We start from the raw sequence: 22,337 nt of genomic DNA on the forward strand, positions 1-22,337 counted from the left end.
TAGGTTCATTATATGGCATGTTAAAGTTAAACTTAAATTTGTAAGCTGTTGAAGAAAAAGGAGAAAAAATTGAGGGCCAGGGAAGGAAAGGCCTGCAAATCTAGGCCTTTGGCTAAGTCTCCTCCCTTGTGGCACCTTCACAACCTGTCTTTAACTGCTTCCACCGGGCCTGATTTAGCATAGCACTGCCCAGTTAAAAATAAAGAAAGAAAGAAAGAAGACTACATTTCCCAGCCTCCCTTGCAGCTAGGTGTGGCCACGTGATAGAGTTCCAGCCAATGGGGCAGGAGAGGTAGGATGTGGGCCACTCCCAGATCTGGCACTTAAAAGGAAGGTGTAATGATTCACTCCTTGGTCCTTGAGTCCTTTCCTACTGGCAGGACCTCAGCTTTTGGGGCTGCTGGGCTGCCTCTGACCTGGGGGAAGGCAGAGCAACAAGAGGAAAGGAAACTGGGACCCTGGACAACCTTGCGAAGAGCCTGATTTTCCAAGAGATTCCCACCTTCAGCAGGGCTTTGACGAAAGAGAATTCTCTTCTTTAACCGTATGCTTAGTCTCTGTTAAAACGGCTACCCCTGCCCTATTCCTAAAAAGACATGTGACCTCAGGCAAGTCACATCGACTCTTGGTGTCTCAGTTTCCTCATCTTTAAAATGAGGAAAATTCTATAGGACCTACCTCTCAGGATTTATGTCAAGATAAAACAAACCAATGTGTAAAATATTTAAAACGATGGCCTGGCACCTGGTAAGCACTCAATTAAAAGGCGGCTGTTATATTTACTGTGTGTGTGTGTGTGTGTGTGTGTGTGTACGTGTGTATTTTGTTGCTGTTACTGTCACCACAAACCAGACATCATTCTAAGCAATGGAGCTCATCTTTGGTGCTTTACTATAGGTGAGTACCCTCCTATATGTTTTATCTGTCATTAATCTATTTTGTAAGTGAAGACACTACAGCATAAAGAGATGATGCCTCTTTCCTGGAGTCACACAACGAGTCACAGGGAAAACCACAACCTCTGGGCCTCCAGGACAGACACTGGTCCCCCATGTTCCTCTGCCCTCAGAACCTGCTTCCTTTTTTTAAGATTTTATTTTTAGGGGCGCCTGGGTGGCTAGGTCAGTTAAACGTCTGACTTTGGCTCAGATCACGATCTCACGGCTCATCAGGCTCCCTGCTGTCAGCATAGAGCCCGCTTTGGATCTTCTGTCTCCCTCTCTCTGCCCCTCCCCCACTAGCACACGTTTTCTCTCTCTCTCTCTCTCTCTCTCTCTCTCTCTCTCTCTCTCTCTCAAAACTAAACATTTAAGGGGCGCCTGGGTTGCTCAGTTAAGCGTCTGACTTGGGCTCAGGTCATGATCTCACGGTTCATGAATTCGAGCCCCGCGTCGGGCTCTGTGCTGATGGCTCAGAGCCTGGAGCCTGCTTCGGATTCTGTGTCTCCCTCTCTATCCCTCTCCGACTAGTGCTCTGTCTCTCTCTGTCTCTCAAAAATAAATAAAGGTAAAAAAAAAAATTAAACATTTAAAAAATAAAAACGAATAAGGATTTTATTCTTAAATGATCTCTACACGCAACGTAAAGGGCTCGAATTTACAACGTCAAAATCAAGAGTCACACGCTCCACCCACTGAGCCAGCCAGGGGCCCCATAACATGTCTGTCCTAAGACAAATCAGTGCAGCATTGAAGAACAGGCCTGAGGCTTCACTGGGCACATCCCAACTCGGGTGGGACGCCACACCCCAGCCATGTTATGTGCTCCTGGTGCCTCAGTCTCCTCACCTGTACATGAGGGCAGTAACGGTATCTACTTTGTAGCACTGCTACAAAAATTAAACAAGTGAATTCATCGTGTGCAGAGCAGTCATCCAGTCAGGGGCCACGTGACTGACACATATTGCCATTATTTCAATTATTGTCACTGTCTCACCGATACCACCCGGAACCCTCTGGACAGCGCTCACCCACGCCTCCTTCTGATGCCCCGGATTCCCTTCCTCTTGCCTCCCCACCCGCCCTGTGTGGCTGCCTAGGGACTCACCGTCCTCGCTGGGTGCTCCCGGGGATGATTCGGAGTCCGAGGAGCTGCCTGGTGGACCCCCACCCGCCGAGGCATTTCCTGCCGCCTCCTTCAGCCACTTCTTCCTCTTCTTGGGGGGCGGCTCGGCCTTCACCTTGGTGGGCCGGGCCTTGGGCAGCCGGGAGGTGGCGGGCTGGCCCGCGGTGAGGCTCCGCTCAGGCCGTGTCTGCCGCCCGCCCGCGCTCCGCTCGCCCCGTAGCGGCCGCTCCCCACGCGTCACCCGCTCCTTCTCCTTCTCCTTCTCTTTCTCCTTCTCCTTCTCCTTCTCGACAGGCCGAGGTGGGGATGGCTTCTCAGGGGCGGGGGGCTCGGGCGCACCTGTCTCAGGCGTCTGCTCTGGGGGCTTCTCACAGACAGTCTTATCAGGGGTCTCTGGCTTAGGAGGTGGTGCTGGGGCCTTGGGAGGCGGGGCAGAACTGGCCCCAGAAGACGCAGGGCCCTTGGCCTGCCCAGAGCGCCTGGAAGGGAACACGGAAGGGACTGTATGCAGTCAGCAGCCCCTAAGAAACCCAAATTCTCCTCTTGAAATCCCCCTGCCTCGCCAGCAGCTCTAAGCACAGAACCAGCTTCCCCTCTTGCCATCTGTTCCCTCTTGGGGTCTCTGCCTGGCCCCCCGGCCCCAGACTGGAGTCTCTTTCTCTCTGGGTCTCTGTCACCCACCCTGTGTCCACTCTCCCTGACTCTGCCTCTTCTCTTGAATGATCCAACCCCATGCCTGTAGACCCTGCCCACCAACTGCCCGCCCCTCGGCTCCCCGTGGTACCTGACGGGCACTGGGGGCCGATGCCAGGGTTTCCGAGCACAGACCCTCACATAATCCTTCTTGTTCACGTTTTCCAGGAACTTTACATAAAGGCGCTGATACCGGTTTTTCGCGTCCCCAAAGTACCCCAAATACTATGGAGGGAAAGAGGCACAGGAGGAACTCCTTCGTCCACCCCAGCCAGGCAGCCGGATACCAAGACTCCCACCCCACCCAGGGCCCCCGCGGCGGCCACAGGAGCCACTGGAGCCTCCCTGCTGGACTACACCCGAGACTAGGCATGAATCACAGCCATGCGTGAGGAGGACCCCGGCTTCCAGACCTCCCCGCCTCCCACCCGGGGCTCTTGAGCCCTCACTCCCCACCCCCCGGGCAGGCTTACATTACTGGTGGCACAAAACTGCCGCTGTCCGTCCTTGATCTCCGGAGTGAACTTCTGCAGCAGCGCCTTCTGCACTCGCCAGATGGGTGGGGGCTCGCGTCCCGTCTGCAGTGCCAGCTGAGGAGGGGTGCAGTGAGGCCAGCAAGGTCAGCCCTCGTTCCTGTCCTCCCTGCCCCCCAATTCCTGGCCCGATGTCCTCCCTCTACACCCGCTTAAGAGAAAAGGGACTGAGGTCGACAAGCCATCCATCAACGAACACTGACAGCCAGATGTCTTCTGGCCGTGTGATGTTCTCAGCCCTGGGGAGGCAGCTTGAGTCTGGCCACGTCCTCCTGTGGCTCACCCCAGTCCTCGCAGTCAAGGCCGTTGGTTCTTGGGCTGCAAAGTTTTGGTTATAAAAACTTCACGGTGGGATGGCATAAGCCTCTGTCGCGACTTAACGTCACGACCGACTCCTGAGCGCACACCCACCATTTTCCAGATACCGTGCTGGACCCCTGGGTCCAGTGATGAATAAGACTGACGCCTCTGATGGGGTCTTTGTCGGAGAGGTGACAAGATAGACAAGTCGATAAATGAAACAGGGCGCAGTTGAGGCTTGTGCCGGGAACAGACAGGTGACAGTTTCCCGGAGACCATGTATTTCATCAGCGAATCCACAACAGGGCAAGACACGGTGAGGGTAAGGCCCCCCCTTCTCTACGACCCCAACACACTCAGATAACCTCTCCACAACTCCGAGACTTGTGTGACCCTCAGCTGGACACTGGAAACTGAAGGATGTGGGCCAGACCCAGTATCTAATCTGGGGGAGCGAGGGCAGTAGCAGGAAAACCAGACAGGGCACAAAAAAATAACAGCACCGAGTAATAAACGTGTTAATGGCAGACCCCCTCGTGGTCTGTGGGTTTGAGCCCCGTGTCAGGCTCTGTGCTGACAGCTCAGAGCCTGGATGGAGCCTGCTTTGGATTCTGTGTCTCCTCTCTGACCCTCCCCCACTCATGCTGTCTCTGTCTCTCAAAAATGAATAAACGTTAAAAAAAAAAAAAAAAAGCATTAAAAAAAATAAGGACTGGGGCACCTGGGTGGCTCAGTTGGTTAAGTGTCCAACTTCGGCTCAGGTCATGATCTCACAGTTTGTGAGTTTGAGCCCTGCGTCAGGTTCTGTGCTGACAGCTTGCTCAGAGCCTGGAGCCTGCTCCGGATTCTGTCTCCCTTTCTCTCTGCCTCTGCCCCACTCACACTCTGTCTCTTGTCTCTCTCAAAAATAAATAAACATTAAAAGAAATTTTTTTAATAAAAAAATAAAAAAAATAAGGACCTCACATGCAATCTGAATCCAAGAACGCTTCCTGGAAGAGGGGATACCTAAATGAGTCCCGGATGGACAATGTCTTCTATGAGGGGGACCGAGCAATGACACAGGACAGCATGTGTGACAGTTGTGCGTCTAGAAGAAAGCAGCTAACAGACTATATAAGAACATGGGAGGCGCCTGGGTGGCTCTGTCGGTTGAACGTCTGACTTCGGCTCAGGTTATCTCATGGCTCGTGGGTTCGAGCCCCGCTTTGGGCTCTGTTCTGACAGTTCAGAGCCTGGAGTCGAGTCTGTGGCTCCCTCTCTCTCTGCCACTCCCCTCCCCTTGCAAAAATAAACATTTAAAAAAAAAAGATAAGAATACAGATGCTACGGGAAATGTGCACCAGGTATTGTGATAACCCAGAAAGGCACAAAAGGTAGTCCTTGTGTTCAAAGAATCCATACTCAAGTGATAAACAGGATACAGATGGTAACTCCAATTGATTGGTCATGGCTGCCCTGAAAGCCAGGCATGGCCGGAGAAGTGCTGAGATCAATTAATGATGTCTGGCACTGGCAGCAGCTGTAATACTGGCGTTGGTGTGCCAAGCTATCTACTACCCACTCTTAGTTGGAGTTAGTTGTTTTCACCTCCACGATTAAAAAAAGAAAAAAAATTTTTTTTAATGTTTATTTATTTTTGAGAGAGAGACAGAGCATGAGAGAAGCAGAGAGAGGAGACACAGAATCCAAAGCAGGCTCCAGGCTCTGAGCTGTCAGCACAGAGCCCGACAGGGGGCTTGAGCTCACAGACTGTGAGATCATGACCTGAGCGGAAGTCAGACGCTCAAGTGACTGAGCCGCCCAGGTGCCCCTCACCTCCGTGATTTTTTTGTGTCTCTCAGATCAGCTAGGGGAGTGCAAAAAAGGGATTACAATAACCTGATGAAAATGAGGTCTCAAAATGCTCTCAGCTTAAAATTACAAGAGGCAGGATGAGACAAGGATGCCAGGGTCCTGGCCCCAAGTCCTTTTTCCCAGGCTGCTATATGGGTCCCAGTCCTTCCTCTCGGTGACCTTGGGAAGCCAGGTCAGAGGCCCAAGGATTGAAAAGTTCCTTTCAGACCACATCCTGCTCAGCTCCAAACCCCTGTAGGGCCCCCAGTGCAAGCTCCACAGTCTGGCACAGAGAAATTTTGCCTCAGTTTCCTTTTTCTTCCCCAGCCCCTGCCCAGCACGCTATCCAGACCCCTCAGAGTTCAGCAGATGAACCCCAGACTTTCTGACCCCCAGATTTTGCATATGCAGTGCCCCCCATCAGGGGTGCCTTTTCCCCTCTCAATGTGAATATGAAGTTCTCAGAAGTCATCAGAGCATCCTTCCCACCCGGGGGGGCGGGGCGGGAAGCCTACCCCCTCCTCGGTCTCCTCCCACTACCTAATCTGCCTCCTCTGAGTCCATTGATTCTCTTGTTGGACGCAGGTCCCCTGGCTCACCACATCCCAGTCGAGCTTGGTGTCTTTCCCAAAACCACTCTGCCTCCCTGCCACCATCGTGCCCAATCCCTGGTATCACCCTTGCCGGATCTCCAATCAGGGCCAGTCAGTCCCCAGGCTGTCCTTCCTGCCTCTCCTCATGTCGATCAGATCACTGACCACACCCACTTTCCCTTATTAGGGAAGCCAACATGCCCAAAGCCCCTGCCCCTGCCCGACGGAAGCCAGAGCCGATTGGAGGAGACCTAACCAGGCAGCCAATCAGGAAGCAAATCATCTTGGCCCCAAATGCAGAGCTGGACCAATCAGATTCTCTTTTGGGAATCTGAACTCTGACAAGCAGAGACCAGGGCAGGAAGCAAGCAGCAAGATGAGAACCAGCCAGAAACACCTAGCAGGGTGGGAATAAGAAAGCTTTATGGTCCGTTAACAGGGAATCGGGGTCACAGGACTGAGGTCGTGGACAGACTGCCATCAGGCCTAGACATCTCCCCAGCCACCTCCCCGCTGGCGAGAAGCCCTAGCAGCTGCCGGAAAACCCAGAGAGGAGTCTCAAGCAGGCGCCCGTTGATCTCACCCCAGCATAACCCGGCCCCTGGCTCACCTTCCCAGCCTTGGCACTCACTTCCAGCCACTCAACCCCTTGAGCCACAAGGACAACGCATTTTTGCTCATGACACGAGCTTTGCACCCTGCTACCTCCACCCGGACCGCCCTTCCCTGTACATTTCTCTACCCTATAAACTCTTACGTGCTCAGGGTCTACATCCTGCTAAATCTTCCACATCCCCGAGAACTGGGAGTTAATATTTTCACTCTCATTTTAGAGATGGGAAAGCTGAGGCACGGAAGGGGGCTAACCCCGCGATTTTTTTTTTTTTTTAATTTTTTTTTTCAACGTTTTTAATTTATTTTTGGGACAGAGAGAGACAGAGCATGAACGGGGGAGGGGCAGAGAGAGAGGGAGACACAGAATCGGAAACAGGCTCCAGGCTCCGAGCCGTCAGCCCAGAGCCTGACGCGGGGCTCGAACTCACGGACCGCGAGATCGTGACCTGGCTGAAGTCGGACGCTTAACCGACTGCGCCACCCAGGCGCCCCAACCCCGCGCTTTCTAATTCAGCTGCCCCGAGTAGGTCCACAAGTGTAAAATACACACCGGGTGTCAAAGACTTGATATGGGAAAACTGTAAAACATCTCAGGAGCTTTTTCTACATTGATGACATACTGAAATGATGGCTTTAAATACACTGTTACAGAAAATACAATGTGGCCAATCTCACCCATCTTTGAACTTGTTTGTTTGTTTGTTTTTTAAGAAGGCTCCACGCCCAGCATGGGGCTTGAACTCACAACTGTTGAGATCAAGACTCCAGTGCTCAGGGCCTCTGGGGGGGCTTAGTCAGTTAAGAGTCTGACTCTCGGTTTCAAGCTCAGGTCATGATCTCGCAGTTTGTGGGTTCAAGCCCCATGTTGGGCTCCACGCTGACAGCGCGGAACCTGCTCGGGATTCTCTCTGTCCCTCTCTCTCTGTCCCTCTCCAGCTTGAGCTCTCTCTTAAATAAACTTAAAAAAAAAAAAAAAAAAAAGTCATGTGCTCTACTCATTAAGCCAGCTCCCCTATCTTTTAAGTGTGGGTACAAGAAAGCTTATTTTTAAATTTTTAAAAAATGTTTATTTATTTTTGAGAGAGAGGGAGACAGAGCACGAGCAGGGAGGAACAGGCATAGGGAGACACAGAATCCGAAGCAGGCTCCAGGCTCCGAGCCGTCAGCACAGAGCCCAACACGGGGCTCAAACTCACAAACCGGGAGATCACAACCTAAGCTGAAGTCGGGACGCTTAACCGACTAAGCCACCCAGGCACCCCTGGATACGAGAAAGTTTCAAATGACGTATATGGTTCGCTGATATTTCTACTGGGCTATCATTGTTCTCGACCAGTGGCCTGTTGCCCATTTTTACACACCTACCAGCTAAAAATGGTTCCTAATTTTTAAAGGATTGTGAACAAAACAAAACAAGAATATGTAGCAGAAACCCTCTGACCTGCAAAGCCCGAAGTATTTATTGGCTGGCCCTTCACGGAAAAAGTTACCCAAGCTCTGCACTAGGTTCGCCCAAGAGCACTGAGGTGAGTAACAGAAGCGAAAGTTTGAGGACACCTACTGTGTGCCACCCCCCCCACCCCCCCACCCCCGTTCCATAAAGCCCCAGGCAAGCATTAATGCCTGGATCCTCCCGTTACCTGAGGGAGGAAATGAGGAAACGGAGGGTCAGGAAGGGTCAACACCAGCCCAGCCCAGAAGTGGCTGAGATTTAAGCCGGTCAGGTTAACGCCAAAGCTGGGCTCTCAGTAACGATGCCACCAGCCTGCCCCGACTCCAAGCACACAAACGAGTCTCTGATGTCTGCACGAGTGGTTCAGTCCTGGGGCTCTGTGTCCCCCATTGTAATGCACACTCGTGTTGTATTTTAAGCATCTGAATCCTTGCCCGGCCCCGGGCCAGCTGGGAGGTGGTGTCAGTAAAGCTGCGGCTCCAATCCCGGCTCGGCACCCACCAGCCGAATGAGTCCCTCTCTCTGAACGTGAACTTCCTCATCTGTAAAAGCTCTGTTATTACGGCCCAGCGCGGGGCGCCCAGCAGCATCCGCCGCTGTCACTGTCAATGTTTGACAGAATGGACAGAGAAAGGCTGAATCTGGAACTGAGAGCCCAGGCTCCTGGGGCCAACAGAGCTGGCGTCAGTCCCTAACCATGAAAGTCCAAGAAGGCTACTGTACCACTCTATGCCTCAGTTTCCTTCCCTGTAAAACGGGGCTAGCAATCCCTATCGTGAAGGAGAATTATGAATATAAAACTTGGGAGACAGACAATGGCGATAGTTACATAACGACGTGAATGTACCTAATGCCACCGAATGGTACACTTAAAAATGGTTAGAATGGGGCGCCTGGGTGGCGCAGTCGGTTAAGTGTCCGACTTCAGCCAGGTCACGATCTCACAGTCCGTGAGTTCGAGCCCCGCGTCAGGCTCTGGGCTGATGGCTCGGAGCCTGGAGCCTGTTTCCGATTCTGTGTCTCCCTCTCTCTCTGCCCCTCCCCCGTTCATGCTCTGTCTCTCTCTGTCCCAAAAATAAATTTAAAAAAAAAAAAAAAAAAAAAAAAATGGTTAGAATGACGGGGCGCCTGGGTGGCTCAGTCGATTAAGTGTCTGACCTTTCTTTTTTTTTTTTTTTTTCCAGAGAGAGGGCTCAAGTGAGCGAGGGGCAGAGAGAGAGAGAGAGAGAGAGAGAATCCCAGGAGGGACAGAGGGAGAGAGAGAGAGACAGAAATGGGGGGCTCACCCAATGTGGACTCAAACTGACAAACCATGAGGTCATGACCTGAGCCAAAGTCAGATGCTAAATGACTGAGCCACCCAGGTGCCCCCGCGTCTGACTCTCAATTTCGGCTCAGGTCTTGATCTGGAGTTTGTGAGATCAAGCCCCTCATCAGGCTCTGTGCTGACATCACGGAGTCTGCTTGAGATTCTCTTTCTCTCTCTCTCTCCCCGCCCCTGCCCCTCCCCCACTCGTGCTCTCTTAAAATAACTTAAAAAAAAAGACTGAAAATAAGACTACACTCTCAACAAGAGTTAAATTATGGAAAGAGCCTAAATGTCCATCAACTGACGAATGGATAAAGAAATTGTGGTTTATATACACAATGCAATACTATGTGGCAATGAGAAAGAATGAAAGGCCTTTTGTAGCAACGTGGATGGAACTGGAGAGCGTTATGCTAAGTGAAGTAGTCATATAGAGAAGGACAGATTCCATATGTTTTCACTCCTATGTGGATCCTGAGAAACTTAACAGAAGACCATGGGGGAGGGGAAGGGAAAAAAAAAATGGTTAGAGAGGGAGGGAGCCAAACCATAAGAGACTCCTAAAAACTGAGAACAAACTGAGGGTTGATGGGGGGTGGGAGGGAGGGTAGGGTGGGTGACGGGTATTGAGGAGGGCACCTGCTGGGATGAGCACTGGGTGTTGTATGGAAACCGATTTGACAATAAATTTCATACTAAAAAAAAAAAAAACAAACCTTGAAAAATAAAATAAAATAAACAAAAATAAAGATAAGACTGTAAATAACACATTAAGTTCATCTCCCAAAGTACACGAGATAATAAAGCATAACACGAGTTATTAACCTTATAATTAATTCATCCCGCAACGTCTCCGTCTGAAGAAACAACACCCGAGATTAAATTAAACGCGATGACGTACATCAAGGGCCACACGTGTTCCTGGCCCCGTAATCAATACCCAGTCCGTGACAGTGACTAATATGAAGAAGGAGCTTAGTCTTCAGGGTCACCATCAAGGGAACCATGGCTTGCTGACCCACCAAGCACTTGCTCAGTCTCCTGTTCTGGGAGACGCACTGCACGAGCGCCTGAAGTCACCTACCCTCACCAAGCACCCCTGCTATTAATCCTCTGGTCCAAACCTATCTGTCCCATGAACCGAGTGGAGCAGAGATGGGCAAACTTTTTCTGTCATGGAGCAGGAAAGAAAGATTCTTGGCTTTGTGGGTCAGCTAGCCTCTGCCAACCGTCTCACCCCGCCACGATACGGGCGCTAGAGGATTTGGAAACGTCTGGGCATGGCTGGGTGCCAATAAAACGTTATTTATAGGAAGAGGTCGTGGGCTGCACTTGGCCCATCCAGGCCAGTTTGCCAACCTCTGGAGTAGCGTAACTGGGAGCAGTGAACGCGGCGATCTGCATAAAGCGTTTAAGATGTGGCCTCACGCTCCCAAATCATTGGCTACTCAATTTACAGACTACCTCGGGGAGCGCGCTCATTCACAGGTATATTCTGTCGATTCCACACGCGTCCACCAACACGGCATACCTCGCCAAGTCACCACTCTCTTGGCTTGTGCCATTAAATTAGAAGCTTCACCGAGACCAGGACCTGCCTCCTGGAACCCCAGCCCCCACAATACCTGCAATAAATGTTAACCATCGCTCTCCTTTATGGGACACACACGCCCCCCGCATCTCAGAGCCCCGCAGGTCCTCTGGATGCTCTGGCCCCATCGGCCTGTGGATTCGGGGCCTGTCACCCGGCAGGCATTCCATAGCCGCTGAGGGACCAAACCCCCGGGCCCGGCGTGCCATGCCGGGGACTCACCTTGAGGGAAGGGATGTCCTCGGCGCGGATGACGAACTCGTCGCGCTCCCGGAAGATGCCCTCCCCGCCGCTCTCGCCCGCCTCCTCGTCCGTCTCCCCGCACACGGCTGCCGTCTCCTGCTTCTTGGCCAAGTGCAGGGGCCGGGCGTCCGGAGGCTCGGGCTCCTCGGGGGACGGGGCAGGGGGCTCCTCCGGCACGGGGGCGGCCGGCGGGGGCGGCGGCGGGGCGGGCGGCGAGGGCAGGGGCGGCGGGGCGGGCGGCGAGCTGGGCGCGGGGGCCACCAGCGGGGGCGGCGAGGGCAGGGCCGGCGGTGGGGGTGGCGGCGGCGGTGGCTGCGGCGTCGGGGCGGGGGGCGGCGAGGGCGGGGGCTTCTCCTCCAGCAGCGGGGGCTCTGGGGGCGAGAGGGGCGTCAGGGCGGACTACCGCACCGCACCGGCACCGCGAGGCCCCCTCGGCCCTCACCGCGCAGGTCCCTCAAGGCCGCTGTCCCTGTCAATCAGTATCAGCCCCCACCCTCCTCTCCAGCGTCCCAACACAGCCAGCCCCCTTCCTGCTGTGCACCCCCACATCCCTCCTGATCAATGGGAACTGTTCTCCACCGAGCACCCTAACACCCATCTCTGCTGCAAATCCCGCTCACCTCCACTTCTTATTCTTCTGCTCTTGCCCTTCCTCCTAATCAGGGCTCCTGAGGCTGCTTACCTGTCGCCTGTCCCCTCCCCGACTTTCCTTATTTTTTTTCCAGATTTTATTTTTATGTAATCTCTACACCCGAGATGGGACTGGAACCCACAACCCTGAGATCAAGAGTCTCCTGCTTCACAGACTGAGCCAGTCAGGTGCCCTTCCCCTCCTGGACTTCTATTTATTTTTTAATGATTTTTTATTTATTTTTGAGAGAGAGAGAGAGCGAGCGCGCGGGGGAGCGGGGGAGGGGCAGAGAGAGGGAGACACAGAATGCCAAGCAGGCTCCGGGCTCTGAGCTGTCAGCACAGAGCCCAATGCAGGGCCTCGAACTCATGAGCTGTGAGATCATAACCTGGGCCGAAGTTGGACGCTTAATGGACTGAGCCACCCAGGCGCCCCGCTCTGGGACTTTTACTACCCACCTCTGCCTGAGGAGGCCAAAGGAAGACTATTCCCTTAACTTCTCTCTCCAGTGTCCTAATAAGCCTTCCCACCCAAATGTGGTGCTCTGTCCCCACCCCTCTTCCCAGTCTCTAAATACTCTCCCCTTCTGTCCCTTGTATTGTAGCATTACTCAATGTCCCCCCCGCCCCCACTCCCCATTAAAACCAGTCCTCTCTGGGGACGCGTGGGTGGCTCAGTCAGTTAAGTATCTGACTCCTGATTTCCGCTCAGGTCACGATCTCACAGTTCATGGGATCAAGCCTTGCGCCGGGCTCTGCGCTGACATTGCAGAGCCTGCTGGATTCTCTCTCCTTCTCTCTCTCTGCCCCCACACCCTTGCTTGCGTGCACATACACTCTAAACGCATAAACATTAAAAAACAAAAAATCAGTCCTCTCTTGTCTCACCACAGACCCTTCCTCATCCTTCAACGGTCTCCAACCCCAGTCCATCTCCCCCTTGCCCTCACCCCAAGTCCCTCCAAAGCTCCTTGCCCTGCCCTGACGTGGCTCCTAGTTCCCAAATGCCATTCACCAGCCCTTGCACCTCTTCTCTTGTTCCGGAACGTCCCTTCCAATGCCAACAGTTCAACTCCCCCAAAGCCCTTCTGCTAGGTCAAAGTCCCTCCAGGAGACCCCCTTCCCAGCTCCAGAGGACCTTCTGAGCCCCTGAAACCCATTTCCCACGCCTCATGCCCATTTGAGTCCAGAAACACCGCTCAGTTGCCTCAAAGCCCTTGCTGGCCCTCACCTCCCATCTTCCGCCTTCCGTCCCAATTCCCCAAGCATTCACTCTGCACCTCTTCCTCCTCATTTCCTGCTCAGGGGGTCTTGTCCTCCTCCCCCCCACAAGCTCTCCCTGCCCTTCCCTCAGACTGCTCTCTACTCTCAAGATCATTAATGCCCTCTACTTTCCACTGAACTCTCCAAGGGCTTTTCTAACGGCCCCCTCTACTGCCTTAAAATCCCTCCTGATGCCTAAAACTGCTTCCTCTCAAGCCGTGTCCTGAGCTATGAGCCTTCCAAGGTTCTTGAACCCCAATACTCGTTCCCATTTCAGCGAACCCTGACACCCTGTTTGTTCAGAAGCCCCCGGCATTTCTTCTCACCTCTGCCCTTCAGCCTCCCTTCAGCCTCACTCTCCATTTCCCACTCTTCTGCAACCCCCTAGAAGTGCTCTCCCTTCCTTAGGACACCTCTGAGCCCTCAAGCCCTCATTAACTGCCCCCGCTGCCTTCCTCCGAATCAATGCCTTCATTCCCTCTCCAGTGAAGCACCTTAAAATTTGCCCAAAGCCTCTCTCAGGACAGAACACCGTCCAGACCCTGCCTTTCCCTCCTGCCCCCTCCCCCATGAGACCCAACTAGTCAATGTTCCAGTCTCTTTCAACTACCCTCCCCAAGTCTCTCCCTACCCCCAGATACCTTTCTGTCCTTTGCCATACGTCTCTAAATCCCAGCTCCTTCTCAGATTCCATATCCTCACCAGTTTTAAAAGCTCTCTCAGTACCCTGTCACCCACCTGTCCCTATCACTTATAACCTGCCCCATTTCCCACATTCTCCAGTGCCCACCTTGGGGCCCTTTAGCCCACTTAGCATCTGTGGGCAAATTAGAAAATGCTACCTTTCTCACTAAAAACACCTGTTTGCCCTCAATTAACAAGTTACTTTCGTAAACAAGAGAATCTACTTCATCTACGTGAACAATGTCCCTTAAACAGTGCACAACCTGCACAACTGTACCCTGTGACCTGAACAACAGGAAAGCCCCTTCCCGCCCCCAAACCATCATCCCCGAGCTCACCGGGTGTGCCATTGCTGCTAGGGAGCCCCGGGAGTGGGGGAGGCCCTGGCACTGAAGCCTCAGTTGCCAAGGAGGGCACATCTGGGGTGGAAGTGTCCTTAGGCCCAGCGAGGGGTGGGTCATCAAGAGCGGAGATGGCTGAGGAGATGCTCTCCTGCAGGTCCCGGTTCTTGGCCACAGAGTCTTCTTCGTCCGAGGAGAAGGAGGGCAGCGTCTCCAGGTTGCGCTTCAGCTCCTCGTCCAGCCGTTTGCAGGGCGAAGGGCAGCCCAGCCCTAGCCCCTCGCTCTCGGCCGCCTCCAGTGCGCCCCCCAGCCCGAAGGCGCCGGCAGGCGGGGGGTGTGGCACAGTGGGGGCGGCAGGGGGCTGGGGCTGCAGGCCCCGGGCCGGCACAGAGGGCGGCACGCTCTTGGGGGGGCTGAGTGGGGGCGTCAGGCCGGCCTGATAGAGTGGCGGATGACGCTTGCCTGACTTGAGGAAGTCCAGGAAGGAGGCCATGAAGCCGGACTTCATCTCTGGCTGCTTTTCTTCCACCTCCTTGATCTTGGCCTCAATCTTCTCCCGAGTCAGGCTGGAGTCCAGGCTGTTGTGGTCAGCGCCGGATACAGCGTCGCCTGACGAGGCTCCCAGACCCTCACCGGCCTTGGGCACAGACAGCTTGATCTAGATATTGGGGCGACGGGGAGTCAGGACCCACGGATCTGGGGCCCCAAGTCCCCTCCCCCATCAGAAGCAGGAGCGCAGGCCCCCAACCCTCACTTAAGACTCAGGTCAAATTCCCACTTTCAGCCTGTAGAACTCTAGAATTCAAGCCCACAGACCCCTTCTGATTCCAGAACAACAGGACTGGAGTTCCTCCCTCGATGCTCCCTGATCCTCCTTTGCTTACAGCCCAGGAACCCAATCTCCAGACCCTCCGCCCACACCCCCAAGACGCAGGAATCTAGGAACCCCCGATCGCTGGTCCTTTAAGACCTAGCACCTAAAAACCTAAGCTCCAATACCCTGTACCTCCCTCCCTCCAGACCCCAAAGTGTCAATTCTCAGATCCCTCCAACAGTGGAAGCCTGGAATCCCAGCCCAGAGATTCATTTCCTCACAAGTTTCAGGAACGTAAACCACAGCCCCCATCACGCCCCAGAACCTCCACCGTGGCCCCAACCCTCCGCTTTCTTGAAAACTTAAGCCATCCAGACCCCAGTCCCCCTCACCTTAAGTGGCTTCAGGGGCTCCAGCCGTGTGCCCCCTACCTCCTCGGCCTTCCTGCCCCGACCACGGCCCCGGCCCCGAGGTTTCTTGGCTCCATCAGTGGGTGTGGAGGCTGAGGCTGGCCCAGCAGTGGTGGGGACCTCCAGCGGGCGGATCCGGGGCCTACCCCGGGGCCGGGGTGGGCCATCGCGCTTGGCCTTTGTCGGCTTGCGGCCACGGCGCCTGGGGCCATCGGGGCCTGGGTTGGGTGGACAGAAGTCGATGTCACCCAGGGGTGAAAGGGCCGGGCGGGAACGGCAGCTGGACACCAGGTCGGGCAGGCGCCGAGGGTTGAGGCGGATATCAGCGGGCACATCGGCCTTGTCCTCATCCGCCTCAAACTCGTACTCCTGGGCGTACAACTTCTTGGGCGTCTGGAAGGGCGGGTCGCGGCGCCGTAGCAGGTGGAAGGAGGACGTCTTGAGCAGCTTCTTTGGCTTGGTAGAGCAGAAGATGGGTGAGGTCAAGCCTCCCTTGGGCTCGGAGGCAGGTGGCGGCGGTGGAGGGGGAGGCGGGGGTGGCGGGGCCGCCTGGTGTGGCCCACTCTGGATCAGGCCCAGAGGCTCGGCATTGACCGTGGAGGGCAGCTCAGGCGGTTTGTTGGGGTCCAGGCCCAGGCCCGGCGTCTCAGGCCCAGCTCCAGACGCCCGGCTAGGGCAGTAGGGCCCATAGGGATCATAGGCAGGGGGGCCCGGAGGCGGCCCAGTCCCCGCCTTGGGGTCACCCTCGTCCTCAGGCGGCCCGGCCTTGCCATAGTCGTCTGCCGCCCCTCCGCCGAACATCTCCTCCATGGTGGGGAAGAAGCTGCGCTCCTCGTCTTGGAGCAAGGAGTCAGGAAAACAGATGGACGTGAGTGGCACAAAGCGGGGGGCCTTTGTGCCTTGCGGGCTGGGGCTGCGGTAGGCACCTGAGGGATCCTTGCCCTCGGTATTAGGTGGGCCTACGCCAGTGTCACCAGGCCCTGGGGGCAGTGGCTCCAGGGCCCCAAGCAACTCCTGCATGGCCCCTGGGGGCTCCAGACTCTCCTCGGGTCGCAGGCGGGGGCTGGGGGCACCAGGCTCCAGGCCGTGGCTTCGGAGGTGGGCCTCAAGCTGGAGGGGCATGGGCGGCGGAGGTGGGGGCGGCGGCGGGGGTGCCTGGGGCGCCCCATCACGGGTGGCTGGCTCAAGGAGATGAACGCCAACCTTGGGGGCACTGGGAGAGGGGCTGGGGGCGTGGCTAAGGACAGAAGGGAGCAGTTGTGGTGGGGGAGGCGGAGGCAGCACCAGTGGGAGGTCAGGGCCCCCGGCCTCCAGGAGGAGGCCGTGGGGTGTGGGCTGGGCAGGCTGAGCTGTGGGAGGTGGGGGCGGCGGGCTCTTTTGGAGAAAGGCCCCCAGCTCCTTGGCACCTGCCCCATAGTGGACCACTGAGGTGGCCAGCCCCTCGGGTGTCTCGCCACCTCGTTCCGGCCCTTTCTTCTTCTCCTTCAGCCTCCCCAGGCCCAGCTCCAGGGCTGCTGTGGCACCCTCGTCGAGGCTGGCACTCGTCCGGATGACGCTCTGCAGGTGATACCTCTGGGGGTCTTCCTTGGCCAGCTCGTAGGGTGTGCCCGGTGGACCCCCGGCCCCACCACTACCCCCAAGTCCCTTGGAGGCATCCGCTGCCCCATCTTCACCCACCAAGCCGTCTGCCCCTGAGGTCCGCGGGGGGCTGGGTGCCTGTAGGAGATGCTGGATGAGGAATTCCTCATCTTCCGTGCGCTCGGCAGGAGGCCCGCCGGGGCCAGCCAGCAGCTCCGAGCCATCCCCTTTGCCTTTGTAGCCACCTGCTCCGGCTGCATAGCTGCCGGCTCCCGGAGGCGCCAGGAAAGGGGCCGAGGCCAAGACGGAACTCAGGTATTTGCCAGGGGCTCCCGGAGAGCCGACTCCAGGCGGGCGGCCGGGGGCAGGCGGCGACTGCAGTGGGCGGATGATGTGAGAAGGGCTGGCCTCGCCGCCACCCCCCAGGGAGCTGGGCCCCCAGCCACCTCCGTGACCCGAGAGCGCCGGGGAATGGCCAGTACTGTAGCTGAGCGAGGGGCTGGCTGTGGGCAGCCCCTGGGAATGGGCAGCTGGCCCGGGGTATGGCTCACCCTGAACCCCATACAGCTGCCCCTGCAGCTGATCCGGGGAGTAGCTCTGACACGTGGCTAGGCCAGGAGGCGGGGGGCCACCGGGGGGCTGTGGGGGCCCCCCAGAGTAGCTAGGGCCTTTGCTCAAGTCCTGTGCTTGACCCCCTCCAAACCCTTGCCCGTAGGCCTGGGGTCCTAGAAGCCCTTGGGGCTGTCCAGGGGAATAGGCTTGGCCCCCGGCCCCGCCAGCCCCAGAGGCCTTCCCAGTGGCATAGGCTGCTGCTGGCCCACCCAGACTCTGGCATTTGGGCGTGGCGGTTGAACGGGGCGGGGGGGGCCTGTTGGCAGCACCCGCAGCTGCTCCGTAACCGCCTTTGCCTGTCTTGTAACCGGGCGACTGAATGATGGGGCGGTAACCTCCAGCGCCACCCGCAGCCCCACCTCCTCCAGCCGCCTCTGGGCCTGCAGCCCGGCCCGATGCTCCAGCCGTGGCTCCGCTGGGCCCAGCCTTGCTAGGCTCGCCAGCACCAGGGGAGGGCTCCCCGCCGCCCAGGGGGCTACAGGCCAGGTTAGCCCTGTGGCCCATGGAGGAGTAGCTGCCTCCACAGCTCAGGTAATGCTGGAGGGCGTGGGCTGGTGGCGGGGGCGGCGGGGGCTGTGCACTTGCCGGCCGCTGGTAGTGCTTGATGACGGTGTCCTGGCGGGGCAGGGCCCGCTCGGGTGGCGGGGGGCCCGGGGCAGCACCCGAGAAGTTGTAGAGCTGTGGGGAAGATTGCTCGGCGGCAGCGGCAGCAGCGGAAGAGGAAGCCAGCAGGTTGAACTGAGTCGGGAGGTGGCGGGGGGGTGGGGGTGGGTCAGGAGGGCCGGGGCGGTAAGGAGGGGTCTGGGCCGGGCCGAGACCAGCAGGCCCCAGGACACCGCCCCCTGCCAGGCGCTCGAAGCCCAGTGAGGATGGCACCGTGGGTGCTTGCGAGGGCTTTAGGTGCAACACATCATGAGGGGACAGGAGCCCGTTAGCTGGGGGACTGAATGGGGGATCTTGAAGGCTGAGGGACGAGGGCACTGGGAAGGGGCGGCTGCCGAAGGAAGCCGGGTGCTGGTAGGCCGACAGGGCAGAGGAGGATGGAAAGGTGCTGGAACCCGGCAGGGCGCCCGAAATGAAGAGCTCCGTGGGGCCTGGCGTGTGCATGGCTAGGGATGACGGAGAAGACCACAGGTCAGGGCGGACCACATGCCAGCCCCACCCTGGCCCTCCTGGGTCGGCGCTGGGCTTACCTGTTTGCCAGGAAGGACTGCGGAACTGGGAGAGGAGAGAGGAGGCAGAGGGGCCAGGCTGGGGGCCCCGGGACTCCAGGGCCGAGATGAGGTTCATGACGGAGGCGTCGGGCCCTGCTGAGCCCGCGTGGTGGAGGCCAGTGTCGAAGAGTCCAGAGAGGCCTGGCCAAGGACAAGGGGGTTAGAGTCAGCAAAGTGGGGTATAAGGCCAAGTTGAAAGGGAAAAGGAAGAGGCCAAAAGCAAGTCAGGTCAGGGAAAAGGGTTGGAAAATGTAAAGAGATAGATTCCAAGGGGATAAAGTGGACACAGCCAAGCTGAGGAGACAGGGCAGAGGATAACAAAGGGGAAAAAGGAAAGCAATAAGCAGGATGGAGTGTAGTCCAATCGTAAGGGCAGGGAGCCCAGGAGAGGAAAGGTAAACAAAAGAGTAGAAAAACCCAGAATCAAAGGAAGTGGGCACAACAGGACAGAGTTCTTGGTGGAAGGGGGAGGGAGACACAAAAGGATTTGGGCAATTCTAGCAAGGAAGGGGGAAAGATGGGATGACTGGAGCCACTTAGTAGGAAGAGGGCAGGTCTAAAGGGATTGAGTTCAAGTGGGAGGATCCAGAAAAAAAACAAAACAAAAAAAAAAAAAATAAAGAGGAGACAAGGGAAGGAGCCAACCAGGAAAGTTAAGGATCAAATTGGATAATGTAATCTACTTGCACGTCCACCCAGGAAGAAGGAAACCAATCAGAATCATTAGAGGTAGGACTACAGGGAAAAGAACAAGGTGGTGGGCAGACCCAAGGAAAAACAGGGAGGTCCAAAGACTTAGAGCCAATCAGAAAGAAAAGGAATCAGGAAGAACGAATTCAGAGTGCCAAGGAGCCAAGAGGATGGGCAAACCTAGAGGGAAAGGATTGGGGTGGGATAGACAGGAGGAAAAGCCTGGAAGAGAAGGTGGGATTTGGGGGCTGAGGGGACGGGGCCAATTGGAGCGAAAGAGGCGGGGCCAGAGACAAGGGTGGACGAATCCAGCGTGAAATTGAGCAGGGACCAGCAGCCTCAGAGGCAACCAATCAGAGGAGAGGCAGCAAGGGGCGGGCCAGGACGCAGGGCACGGCCAATTAGGAGGGGTGGAACTTTCAGCAGCCAACCAGCTGCCTGGGAGGGAGGGCCAGCCCAGGCGGGGCGGGACGGGGGCCGTACCTGCTGGGTGGTGGTTGGTGGCATAGCTTTGCAGTGGGTGGGGGGCCGCGTAGGCCTGGCGGTGTAAGATGTCGGTCTCGGGGTGCGAGGTCCTGGAGCTGCCATAGACCAAGCTGGGGGGAAGGGAGAGATGTTAGGGTGTCCTCTGCAGCTACCCTAGGAGAATGGAACTCAGCAAATCCCCCGGGGTGTGGGGGGAATCTTACAGCTGACTGGGGGTTATCCCTAAGGAACCTTGGGCCCTAAAGGAAAGAAGACCAAGGGAACCGGGGTACCCAATGAAAAGAGCCATGAAACATTCCCCACTCAAGCCCCAATAAATAGAGCCCAGATAGTCTCACGTTTACAAACAGACATGCACAACGACGAGGCAAACAGAAAAGGGTGAAGAGTCAGAGGGAAGTGCCCCAAGTTGAAAATTCAAAAGGCATGGACTTCCTACCGAGCCCACTATCCCCTGGACGACACAAGGCCCCGGGGCCCACCTGAGGGGTGCACACGGACGCCCACTCTAATGCAGACACGTGGGAACACATGGCCCTGAACCTCATATAGGGTCCCGAGTCAGGAGCAGGAGGTAGATTGTTCCCCAAAAGGCTGGGATGGGGGGTGGGGAGGGGATAGGACTAGGGGAAAGTACCAGGTACAAGTGTGAACATGAACAACGTCCATCCCGCGGGGTTGAGGTTCAAATGCATGGGCCCTTGCAAAGCCAGGTGTGTGTGCAAACGACTATCCAGCTCACCCGTGGGGAAGGAAATATACAGAGCGAGAAGTCCCAAATGGAAAATCCTAACACATGTGGGGTCATGCCCAGCCATGCTGGGAAACCCAGGAGGTGGGGGGGTTGGGGACAGGTGAAGAGTGAAGGCAGGACATAAACAGCAGGAAGGGGGCTGATTCGCAGGTGAGCAGGGTGCCAACTAAGCACCAACAGGGCCCACGCTCACGCACACAACCACACACCAGGGAAATATCTGAATCTTCCCATGCAACGGCCCCAATTCACGGCTGGGACTCAAGAGGTCAAATACTCCGCTCCTCGCCATCCACTAGGATTCTCTGCCTTTGGGGGGTGGGGGAGCCCAAGGGGGCGTGTCTCAGATTCCAGGACCCCCCCCCCCTCACACACACAGAACCCCAGCTTGGGAAGGGGGCGGGGCCCCGTGCCCACTCTGCGCGCGGAATTTCGGGGGGGGGGGGGCCCGAGTGGCGCGGCCTCGCGCAGTCCCGGAACAATAGGACGGGAGGGGGGGCTCCCCCCAGGTCTGCGTTCTAATTCTCCTTTCCATCCCACCTATGCAAGAGCAGAGCCCGGGATGCAGGGAGGAGGGATCAGCAAGCCGGGAATCCAAGGATGGGGGGAAATCCAGGCCTTGCTTCGCCAGTCCCTCCCACCTTCCCAGGGCCTTTCCGTCCGAAATTGTTTTGCACCCCCATTTTCCCGCTGCATCTCTCCCTTTGCATGCCGGAGCTGGCTTTGGCGGAGTTTGCAATTTGCAAACTGGGGCGGCGGCGTTGTTGCAAACCGAGGAAGGCCGCTCCCTTGCAAGCCGGAGGGGAGTTTGCGATGCACGCTTCGCCAGGCGGGCCAGGCCCGGCCGGGCTGGGCCCCCACCCCTTGGCCCCTTCCTCCAGGCCACCCTCAGCTCCTTACCTAGCTTTCGCTGACCTCTCGTAACTCCATCCCGCCCCGGCGCCGAGCGGGTCCCCGAAGCCGGCGCTGGGGTAGTTCCTGTCCATGAATTGGCCGCGGTGGAAATTGGGGGGAGGGGGAGGGGGAGGGAGGGAGGGAGGGGGCGCGCGCGCGCTCTCCTCCGCCGCCGCTCCCTCCGCTGCTGCTTTTTTTTTTTCCTCTCTCTCTCTCTCTCTCTCTCTTTTTTTTCTTTGCAGCCGCCGAAGGCCCGGGAAGGCCCCGGGCTGGGGAGGGAGGGGGCAGGGGCGGAGGGGCGGGCAAGGGAGGGGGTGCAGCCGCCGAGCCAAGGAGGGGGGAAGGGGGGTTCCCCCTGGAGGGAAAGGGGGGTAGGAGGGACCCCGCTGTCTCCGCCTTTGCCCCGGCGCTTGCAAGAGAGAAGGGAGGGAGCGCGCTCAGGAGGGGGCGTCCCGGGCGGCCCCGGGGTGGGTGCGGGCGCTGGGTGCTCGCTCTCTCGCCGCCGCCGCCGCCGCCTCCTCCTCCTCTGCGCTCACGGTGCAGCCATCTTTGCACAAGGCGGCTGGGGGAGGGGGGAGGGGAAGGGGGGGCGGGCGGCGGGGTGTCTGGCTGCGCTCCGCTTCCTCCCACAATCCCGTGCAAATGCAAAAAAAAAAAAAAAAAAAAAGAGAGAGCGAGAGAGAAAGATACAGAGCGCTAGCACGGCCTGGGGGTGTAGGGCGCAGCGTTTGTACAGA

General features: G+C 57.0%; 1 protein-coding gene across 1 annotated transcript in view; it reads right to left on the minus strand.

The window, feature by feature from the left end:
• PRR12 (proline rich 12) overlaps positions 1–22,177 on the minus strand; it is a 32,177-nt gene extending 10,000 nt beyond the window's left edge. Inside the window, exons 1-9 of the mRNA XM_058708171.1 lie at positions 21,607–22,177; positions 19,950–20,062; positions 18,756–18,917; positions 15,355–18,671; positions 14,146–14,806; positions 11,210–11,601; positions 3,231–3,347; positions 2,849–2,982; positions 2,047–2,543 (exon numbers count right to left, since the gene is read on the minus strand). Coding sequence (XP_058564154.1) covers positions 2,047–2,543; positions 2,849–2,982; positions 3,231–3,347; positions 11,210–11,601; positions 14,146–14,806; positions 15,355–18,671; positions 18,756–18,917; positions 19,950–20,062; positions 21,607–21,692 — 5,479 coding nt within the window. The 5' untranslated portion in view covers positions 21,693–22,177. The remainder of the gene's footprint in view (positions 1–2,046; positions 2,544–2,848; positions 2,983–3,230; positions 3,348–11,209; positions 11,602–14,145; positions 14,807–15,354; positions 18,672–18,755; positions 18,918–19,949; positions 20,063–21,606) is intronic.
• Between the last annotated feature and the right edge of the window lie 160 nt (positions 22,178–22,337).

Source organism: Neofelis nebulosa, chromosome 17 (assembly GCF_028018385.1).
Source record: "Neofelis nebulosa isolate mNeoNeb1 chromosome 17, mNeoNeb1.pri, whole genome shotgun sequence".
Classification (NCBI taxonomy): domain Eukaryota; kingdom Metazoa; phylum Chordata; class Mammalia; order Carnivora; family Felidae; genus Neofelis; species Neofelis nebulosa.